Source organism: Salmo salar, chromosome ssa01, assembly GCF_905237065.1.
Source record: "Salmo salar chromosome ssa01, Ssal_v3.1, whole genome shotgun sequence".
Classification (NCBI taxonomy): domain Eukaryota; kingdom Metazoa; phylum Chordata; class Actinopteri; order Salmoniformes; family Salmonidae; genus Salmo; species Salmo salar.
In genome coordinates, this window is record NC_059442.1 from 5,115,312 (window position 1) to 5,125,383 (window position 10,072).

Genomic DNA, 10,072 nt, shown 5'->3' on the forward strand with positions numbered 1-10,072 from the left:
GGGAAAATGTTTTTGAACTGTAATCCAACTCGGGAACTCGGGCCTCTTGAGCTCCGATTTGAAGATCACTGACGTCATGACCTGACCTCGTATTTTTCCCGAGTTCCCAGTTGTTATGAACACAGCATAAATACAGCTTTTTGTCTAATTGACATCAAAAGTTGCTTGAATTTTATCTAACCGTAACGCTTTTCCTAACCTTAACCTAATTCTCCCAATCTGCTATGTTAATTATCCTAACCTGCTGCGTAAGTTCTCCTAAACCTGCTACGAAAAGTACAGTTTCTAGACAAAACCACGAGGCCCCGTTAGAATATGCGTTTCCTCCATTTCTTGAGGACGTAGGGAGTGTAAAACTAAGATTGTACGTATGGTTGGATAGGTCAATCCAAGGTTATCACATCTCTTTACACTTCTTTGCAATTATTTACAATTCAGTAGTCTAATGGTTTCAGGATATATTAGCCACGTGAGAGACAGACAGACACACCGAGAGAGCTAATGATTTCAGCAGTCAGTCTATTTTTATCAAAGATTAACCACTAGTCTTGTTTTTACTGCCAGTTTGTGGGGAAACTCACCAGCCGAAGCCAATATGCCCCCCCTTATCCAGATGGTGAGCTGACAGCTGGCATAGACAGATGCAAAATGCTCAATTAGTTAGGCCACTGGAAGAAAGATCAAATAGACCTTATTATGAAGGATTTATTGGAAAAATATAATTAAACGAGCTAGAGAGAACCTAATGAAAGGGATTGGGAATTAATTGCCAGGCCTACAACCTACAATAATGTCCTTGCTATTAATTTTATTGATATGCTGCTATCTGAGTAAGATTATGGGATATTGGGAAAGCCCTGGAATGGTAGAGTGTGGCAGTGAGTGTAGCCTATAATTAAGATTTTGTCCCAAATGACACCCTAGTCCTTATATAGTGCACTACGTTTGACCAGAGCCTATAGGGTCCTGGTCAAAAGTAGTGCACTAAATAGGGAATAGGGTGCCATTGTGGTAGCAAACATGGGCAGTGTCAGAGCTGGGATACCCTGTGCTGGCTGTACGTACCTCAGTGGGGTGCAAGTCAAGACAGCTTTAACTCGGTTGGAACTTCTAGACACACCCAAACAACTGCACTTCAGTGGTCAGTGTCTATTTGGGATAGTTATTTGCAGTCTGGGGTGGTGCTGAATAATAGACCTACTGACTAAATAACTGTCTGGGTGCTGAATAGTAGACCTGTAGACTAAATAACTGTCTGGGGGCTGAATAGTAGACCTACTGACTAAAAAACTGTCTGGGGGCTGAATAATAGACCTACTGACTAAATAACTGTCTGGGGGCTGAATAGTAGACCTACTGACTAAATAACTGTCTGGGGGCTGAAGCTGAATAATAGACCTGTAGACTAAATAACTGTCTGGGGGCTGAATAGTAGACCTGTAGACTAAATAACTGTCTGGGGCTGAAGCTGAATAGTAGACCTGTAGACTAAATAACTGTCTGGGTGCTGAATAGTAGACCTACTGACTAAATAACTGTCTGGGGGCTGAATAGTAGACCTGTAGACTAAATAACTGTCTGGGTGCTGAAGCTGAATAGTAGACCTACTGACTAAATAACTGTCTGGGGGCTGAATAGTAGACCTACTGACTAAATAACTGTCTGGGGGCTGAATAGTAGACCTGTAGACTAAATAACTGTCTGGGGGCTGAATAGTAGACCTACTGACTAAATAACTGTCTGGGGGCTGAATAGTAGACCTGTAGACTAAATAACTGTCTGGATGTGGTGCTTGGTTCTAGGCCTTCTCCTCTTCTCTCTATACACTAAGCCACTCAGTTCCGTCATATCCTCACATGGTCTCTCCTGTCTTTGCTATGAGGTTGACACTCAACTACTTTTCTCCTTCCCCCAGCCAGGTGGGCGACACCCATCTCTGCGTGTCTGGCAGATATCTCAGCTTGGATGTCGGCCCACCACCTCAAGCTCAACAGCTCGACAAGACGGTGCTGCTCTTCCTCCGGGGAAGGCCTGCACGCTCAAAGTCCTTATGTCACCCTGCTCCTCCACACAATCCCCCGGCTTCCTGTCGAAGATCACATCCACTACAAGACCATGGTGCTTACCTACGGAACATCAAGAGGAACTGCCCCTCCTTACCGAAAGCACCCCTTGTTGAAAACTACTTTATTGAGGAAAAGTGTACTTGCTATGCCTTTGATATGTGGTTGTCCCAACTAGCTATCTTAAAATTAATGCACTAACTGTAAATCCCTCTGGTTAATATTGTCTGCTAAATGTGTAAATCGTCAATGTAAAATGAGATAGGCTACAGAGAGGGGTATGCAGACATAATCTCTCAGGCTGTCACCTACTGGTGGGACGAGTTCAGGCATCATCTCTTGGGCCCTTTATCGCTCAGGCCCCCCTGGCAGTATAGATATGGGCCTGAGAGATAATGTCTATTGCAGGGGTTCCCAATTGCGTTCAACCTTGGGACGATTTTTCCTTGGGCAGAACCGGAACATAGTTATAAATAATGCAAATTGACTGCAATAATCCCAAACAGATAAAGTATTTGACAAAAACAGAATAATTTCAAACCTTTCTTACAGTGAGATACGATCACATATGCCCATCTATTTATTTGTGACAATAGGTCTACTTGGGAACAGATTTCCTAAATTAAAATCACTTTGAGCGGATTTCCTGGTGATCTTACAGTATTTTATGTCCAACAACGAAATGTATTTATTTTTATTTTTGTATTCATTTTTGCTCAGAAAATAAAACCCTCGGGCCGCCTGCTGGGGAACCATGCTCTATTCAGGCTACAGGCTCTGAACACTAGCGGTTCTGGGGGGGGCGGGGGGGCAGTGCCCCTGTGACAACAGTACCCCTGTGACAACAATTTTGGAAGCCCTTGTGGCCCCCCTAAATGTGGAGTATGAAATAATTTTTACATAACACATTTTTGCTATCATCATTTTTTTACATCAGTTATTAGACAGTGGCAACGCGGAACACTAATGATTATGAACATGGTCTTTTGCCTGCCCAATGCAGTGAAGAAAACGATATGACAACAATAACTTCTAATGTAACTGGCCCCTCGAACAGTACAACTGGCCCCAGCTTGGCCCCCCCGAGTTGAAATAGTCTAGAACCGCCACTGGCTCTGAAGCGAGGTGTTCCCGCATCAGCCTGTCGAAAGAAACTCATGCAGAGATTCTATAATTCTGATTATATGAAGAGAGAGGGTCGGATGAACCCACGATCGAATCCACTGTTACCGAAGATATAGCGGGCGAGCGAGGGTCCAGGCGTGCGTGCGCCAGTCTTGCCTAGCGCAAGGCTACGTTGCGACACAAGAAAATAGCTGGGGGGATGCACGAAGACAGCACGAATACAGCGGTAGCATGACGCGGGACTGAATCGATATATTTCCCCGTGAAAAACCAGTCATACATTGGGACGGATATCATTTGAGTGTAAAGGGCGTCGAATAGCCTAGATCATTTATTATGGAGAAGATGAGCGTAAACCAGACTGGATATGATGGTATTTGTAGAGTGGATGGTGGAACGGTGACGGGCGGCCTCAACGTCAGTGGTGCCCCGAAGCTGCTACAGTATGCTCAGCCTCCCGCTAATAGACCAAGGGATGCCCGGCACCAGCAACATAGCGGCCGGCAGCACCAGCACGGCGGTGTACCTGTCAAACCGCCTTATTCCGAACGGTCCGAACCCGCGGACGTTGTGAAGCGCGCCATCGATTTCAAGACTCAAGGCACACAGTGTTACAAGGATAAGAAGTACCGGGAAGCGATTGGCAAGTACCACCGCGCTTTATTAGAGATGAAGGGGTTGTGCCGGGTGCTGGGAGACCCTGATGCCAGCTCTAAGTCTCCTTCCTCTGTGCTGCCTACTATAACCAAGCCAGACAGCCTGACAGACGAGCAGAAAGGTGCCATGGAGAACGCCGAGCTGGAATGTTACAACAGTCTGGCAGGTACATGATGATCATTACATCATTTTTCTGTTATGAAAAGAAACAGGGCACATATTATAGGCTGCAGACTTGATGGTTTATTAATGCTTTACATCACCATCATCACCATCATCATCATCACCACCACCTGTTTAGAATTGTATTAATCCTGCTGTCAAACTTAGGCATGAAGATTTACATTTACATTCATACTGTCTGTAGCCATTTAGACTGAATTCCTGTTTGACCAAATTCAAATGAACGGTCTCAATTCTTGTTTTGATAATACCCGTCTTTCTGTCCTCTCAGCGTGCCTGTTGCACATGGAGCTGGTTAACTATGAGCGTGTGAAGGACTATTGTCTGAAGGTGCTGCGTAAGGAAGGGGACCACTTCAAGGCTCTGTATCGCTCTGGGGTGGCCTACTATCACCTAGGAGACTTCCACAAGGCTCTACACTACCTCAAGGAGTCCCACAAACAGCAGCCAGCGGGTGAGGATTAGGCCTTTTCTCAATTCCACCTCTGACTACTCGCTGCTCCTCCTCCGTTACATTTGAGCTTTTTCAAAAGGAGGCGAGGAGAGGATTTTGAGGAATTAAACAAATCCAATTGAGATTCTACCTATGCACATTTCATATGTCATTCAATTTGATCAATCAATTCTGAAACAAGTCCTGTGTTGGAATTTCAAAAAGCTTCTTTCTTTACAGAGGTATATTTGAGACAGGTACTTTTGAAGTAATCAAGAATTATAATGGAATAATAATGTAATATATAGATATAATATACACTGAACAAAAATATAAACGCAACATGCAACAATTTCATAGATTTTACTGACTTACAGTTCATATAAGGAAAGCAGTCAATTAAAATAAATGAATGATGCCCTAATCTATGGATTTCACATGACTGGGAATACAGATATGCATCTGTTGGTCACAGATACCGTAGAAAAGAAAGGTAGGGGCGTGGATCAGAAAACCAGTCAGTATCTGGTGTGACCACCATTTGCCTCATGCAGCGCGACACATCTCCTTCACATAGAGTTGATCAGGCTGTTGATTGTGGCTTGTGGAATGTTGTCCCACTCCTCTTCAATGGCTGTGTGAAGTTTCTGGATATTGGCGGAAACTGTAACGCTCTGTCATAAACGTCAATCCAGAGCATCCCAAACATGCTCAGTAGGTGACATGTCTGGTGAGTACCAAGGCCATGGAAGAACCGGGACATGTTCAGCTTCTAGGAATTGTGTACAGATCCTTGCGACATGGGGCCGTGCATTATCATGCTGAAACATGAGGTGATGGCGACGGATGAATGGCACGACATCAGGATCTCGTCACGGTATCTCTGTGCATTCAAATTGCCATTGATAAAATGCAATTGTGTTTGTTGTCTGTAGCTTATCCCTGCCCATACCATAACCCCACCGCCACCATGGGGCACTCTGTTCACAACGTTGACATCAGCAAACCGCTCGCCCACAAGACACCATACACGCTGTCTGCCATCTGCCAGGTACAGTTGAAACCGGGATTCATCCGTGAAGAGCACACTTCTCCAGCGTGCCAGTGGTCATCAAAGTTGCCCATTGAAGTCAGTTACGACGCCTGCCCATACCATAACCGTACCGCCAAAATGGGGCACTCTGTTCACAACATTGACATCAGCAAACCACTTGCCCACACTACACCATACTACGCCTGCCATCTGCCAGGTACAGTTGATTCATCCATGAAGAACACACTTCTCCAGCTGCCAGTGGCCATTGAAGGTGAACAGTTGCCCATTGAAATCGGTTATGATGCGGAACTTCAGTCAGGTCAAGACCCTGGTGAGGACGACGAGCCTGCAGATGAGCTTCCCTGTGACGGGTTCTGACAGTTTGTGCAACATTTCTTCGGTTGTGGAAACCCCAGTTTCATCAGCTGTCCAGGTGTCTGGTGTCAGACGATCCCGCAGGTGAAGAAACCGGATGTGGAGGTCCAGGGTTGGCGTGGTTACACGTGGTCTGCGGGTTGTGAGGCCGGTTGGACGTACTGTCAAATTCTCAAAAAATTACATTGAAGGCGGCTTATGGTAGAGAAATGAACATTAAATTCTCTGGTAACAACTCTGGGGGACATTCCTGCAGTCATCATGCCAATTGCACGCTCCCTCAAAACTTGAGACATCTCTGGCATTGTGTTGTGTGACAAAACTGCATAAAACTGTGTAATGATCATGTTGTTTAATCAGCTTCTTGATATGCCACACCTGTCTGGTGGTGGTTGGGTTATCTTGGCAAAGGAGAAATGCCTACTGACAGGGATGGAAACAAATTTGTGCACAAAATGTGATAGAAATAAGCTTTTTGTGCGTATGGCACATTTTTTATTACATCTTTTATTTCAGCTCATGAAACATGGGACCAATACTTTACATGTTGCGTTTGTATTTGTGCATGGTGTCATGACTCTCCTGGTTCGAGGATCAAAGGCCTCAGATCAGCTTTGGCAAATGGCTTACAGATAGCCAGACCCCTTCTCCATTGTGTAACAAGCCGTTATATCTTGTCAGTCCACTAGGGACTTTTGTTTCATGTAAGTGTGTATTCTATGTTATTAGTTAGTAAATAAATAATTAAATACATTTTGTGTGGAACTGAATAATCAGAAAAGGTTGGGGGTTCTTGCGGATTCAAGAAGTCTGTGTGACGTTCAGAATGAGACTGATATGATGTAATGATTAATAAATGACTGTTATCAATATATAACTCATATATCTTTAGAGTTTAATTCGGGAGATGGTAACTCGTTAAACCACTTCTTCCGTGGTGCCCCAAATTCCTAATGAGTTAATTGTTACATGATTAGTTAGTAGTTAGTTGATTAGATAAATAACAGTCATCACATTAATTCAAGTAATGTCACGACAATGACATTAATTTGACAGTGACCCCAAAGTTTACCTGGATGTCAGCAAATTCCAATTGGATGGAAATCGTATGCTTCCTGCTTGAACAGAAGATAATAAAGAATGTTTTTTTTTGATAAAGCAGCCTTTTTCTGTCTTTGTATTCCAGACACCAACGTTCTCCGTTACATCCAGCTGACTGAGATGAAGATCCGTCGTTCTGCCCAGAAGGAGAAGAAAGAGACCACATAAAACAACCAACCAACTCACTTCCTGTTTTAATAACTAACTCACTTCTCACTTCACGTAAAATGTGTACTTTCTTCATGTGCCAGCCAGACCTAGTACACCACGAGTCTTGTGCCGGGATTCAATCCCGAAACCGCGCTTGACATTTATTGGTAATTTCCAATTGAGCCGATATCTGCAGTGCTTACCTTGAATACAATATCTGTAAATGCGGTAACATTACCTTTTAAAAGCTGCATTGTACAAGCGTGCTTGGATTGAATCCTGGCCTTGGTGTTTTAAAGGATATTTACAGATATGCACAGCCACTTTTATTCATCTTCTTATTCTTCCTGCCAATTACTCCGTAAATTACTTCGATCGCTCTGGATAAGAGCGTCTGCTAAATGACTAAAATGTAAATGTAAAATGATGTGATTCATACCAATTGGTGTATTTTACAGTTTATACAACTGAAACGGTGCAGCTGCCGTTTGGTGATGGTCAATATCTCCAAAGTTTATGTCTGTTACTTAGTTGGTCAACATGGAGTCAGATGGATAATGCACAGCACTGCCAGTCAAAACATTGCACAAAGTGTAAATAAGGCCAACAACACTTCTGATGGTGACATAGTAACAGAAAACACTGAATGAAGCATTTGGCTGTAAGTGACTACTGTGACTGGATAAATTAGGCTAGCACCTGCCCTCCCTCCTTCACACAAGATGTGTTTCTAACACCTGGGGCCCCGTTTATACCCGGTTCTACCATGTGTTCTTTGTCCAGATCTTGTCCACATTCCGATGTTGCCCACATTTTTAGACAGGTGTAGACAATTAAAAGCCCATTGTTATTGTGATTAGATCTTCTCCGGAGGTAGCCCGGGTCGTGTCTACACTTGATACTTACATGCGACTTCTGCTATCAGAATACGAAGCTCTCATTGAAAAGACGGGTCTAGACGCACCAAAGTCGCTTTGTGGCCTGATTGTGTTCGGATCTGGTTGACTACTTCAGGATTGTGTTCAGATCTGGTTGACTACTTCAGGATTGTGTTCAGATCTGGTTGACTACTTCAGGATTGTGTTCAGATCTGGTTGACTACTTCGGTATTGTGTTCGGATTTCTCCTCAGTCTGGACGTTAACAGAAACGCGTACAGTGGTCGACGTCATCAGCACTCCTCCCACAAGTCTCCAGAAAACGTGTTTTGGGAACGAGAGGTTTTCCTTTTCATTATAACGTCGGAGGAAATACGTTTCTAGCGTGTGAGGAACGTGTTTGCTGGACTCATAAATGCTAGCGAGTTAGCTAATATTTGTTAAACATTATTTATTTTTTTGGGGGGGGCTAAAGTTATACGAACCCTTTTACAATCCCTTTCAGCGTTGCTTACGAGATCGCTGGCTAACTACAGAGGTTTAGCTGGCTAGTTAGCTACTACAGTATCATATTTTGCCTATTCCACCGTTTGGAGAATTTGAATATAGCGCAGGAAAAGGGAATCAGGACACACTGTGGACACGGTAGACATTTAAATGTAGGTGATCAGAACTCTGTGATCATGAACTGTCAAGTCTAGACACGGCCTCTGACAGGCATTGTGTCTAAATATATCTTACAAATGTAGATGGTTCTGGATTTTTAAAAGGTTTTTAAAAAATTTTACCTCTTTTTCTCCGACAATTGGCAGTTACAGTCTTTTCCCATCACTGCAACTCCTGTACGGACTCGGGAGAGGTCGAAGGTTGAGAGCCATGCATCCTCCGGAAACACAACCCTGCCAAGCCACACTGTTTCTTGACACACTGCCCATTTAACCCGGAAGCCAACCCGCACCAATGTGTCGGAGCAAACACCGTACACCTGGTGAACGTGTCAGCGTGCAATGGGACAAGGACATCCCGGGCCAGCCAAGCCCTCCCCTAACCCGGACGACGCTGGGCCAACTGTGCACCGCCCTATGGGACTCCCGGTCACGGTCGGCTTTCGACACAGCCTGGGATCGAACCCGGGTCTGTAGTGACGCCCCTAGCACTGCGATGCAGTGCCTTAGACCGCTGTGCCACTCGGGAGCCCCGAGGTATAAACGAGGCTAAGGAATCACTTTTTTTCCCAACCTCCCACTGTTAGAAACTGAACTAACACTTGTTTTTGTTTTTATATTTATAGATGATTTAGATTTTAAAATCTTTGGCAAGTCACGTTAATACATGGGTATTACCATTACCTATAATAGATATGTAAAGACTATATTTAGAGATTGAATTTAACCGTGTTTACATTGTAAGGGCACATATTTGCTCATTGTCATGACACTTTAAAAAGAAGCATGTCGCAAAATATGAAAAAAGGCTAGCTTACTTTATAAAATAAAATGCTTTCTGTATTTGTTTTAATTGTATAATAGCAAAGCGAATTGTGTTTTTTGTTTGTTTGTAAATGCAAGCAGGGAAATTCATTGTACAAGAGTATCTTTAAGAAAACACAACTGTTACATTATAAAGGTGTTCGACTTATATTCTCGATTACAGTCATTGTTTTTGTATTGCACATGCTTTAGTATCATCAAATTAGGCTCTAAAACTATTAAAAGCACATGCCAACCAATCACATTAATACCATGGCTCTCTATAAAGAGAGGTTGCAAAATAAAACAAATTAAAAAACGTAGAATTCTCAAATTACTTCAATCGTTCAACAGAACACATTCAAATAGAAACATTGTCTGTTATGGTAATATCTCTTACTTAACTGAACGAGAAGAGAAGCGCATAGCTGAGTGAGAGGATGACTCCACACATACCTTCTCCTCTTGGTAGTTCTCATGGTGAGACAGATTATAATGAGCCTGCCTTGTCATTGAACTGCCTGGTTATTGAACTGAATGGTTTAGCAGTGTCTGAAATGGTGCCATATGCCAAAAGTGCACTACTTTAGACCAGGGCCCATA

At 43.4% G+C, this 10,072-nt stretch overlaps 1 protein-coding gene and 1 long non-coding RNA gene across 3 annotated transcripts; one reads left to right on the forward strand and one right to left on the reverse strand.

Moving 5' to 3' along the window:
- The first annotated feature begins 3,146 nt into the window (after positions 1 to 3,146).
- On the forward strand, positions 3,147 to 10,072 carry LOC106600624 (tetratricopeptide repeat protein 9A). Of its 2 annotated transcripts, XR_001327884.2 has the most exons (4): positions 3,147 to 4,011; positions 4,300 to 4,482; positions 7,059 to 8,659; positions 8,813 to 10,072. XR_001327884.2 is itself a non-coding variant. In XM_014192155.2 (3 exons), the coding sequence occupies exons 1-3, from the start codon at positions 3,525 to 3,527 to the stop codon at positions 7,139 to 7,141; spliced, it is 753 nt and encodes a 250-aa protein (XP_014047630.1). In that variant the 5' UTR covers positions 3,147 to 3,524; the 3' UTR covers positions 7,142 to 8,794. The 2 variants fall into 2 exon arrangements, 1 of the variants encoding a protein (XP_014047630.1); XM_014192155.2 differs by lacking the exon at positions 8,813 to 10,072 and having other exon boundaries at positions 7,059 to 8,794.
- LOC123730543 (uncharacterized) lies at positions 3,842 to 8,877 on the reverse strand. Its single transcript, XR_006762016.1, has 3 exons — positions 8,789 to 8,877; positions 6,945 to 7,109; positions 3,842 to 4,038 (listed from the first exon to the last, which is right to left on the reverse strand). It is a non-coding gene; the product is annotated as an uncharacterized lncRNA (long non-coding RNA).

Bases quoted from the DNA above. Each gene is read 5' to 3' on its own strand.
- LOC106600624 (XM_014192155.2), top strand. From the start codon at position 3,525: ATGGAGAAGATGAGCGTAAACCAGACTGGATATGATGGTATTTGTAGA. The intron at 4,012-4,299 runs GTACATGATGAT...CTGTCCTCTCAG, and splicing joins ATGTTACAACAGTCTGGCAG to CGTGCCTGTTGCACATGGAG. The intron at 4,483-7,058 runs GTGAGGATTAGG...TTTGTATTCCAG, and splicing joins CCACAAACAGCAGCCAGCGG to ACACCAACGTTCTCCGTTAC.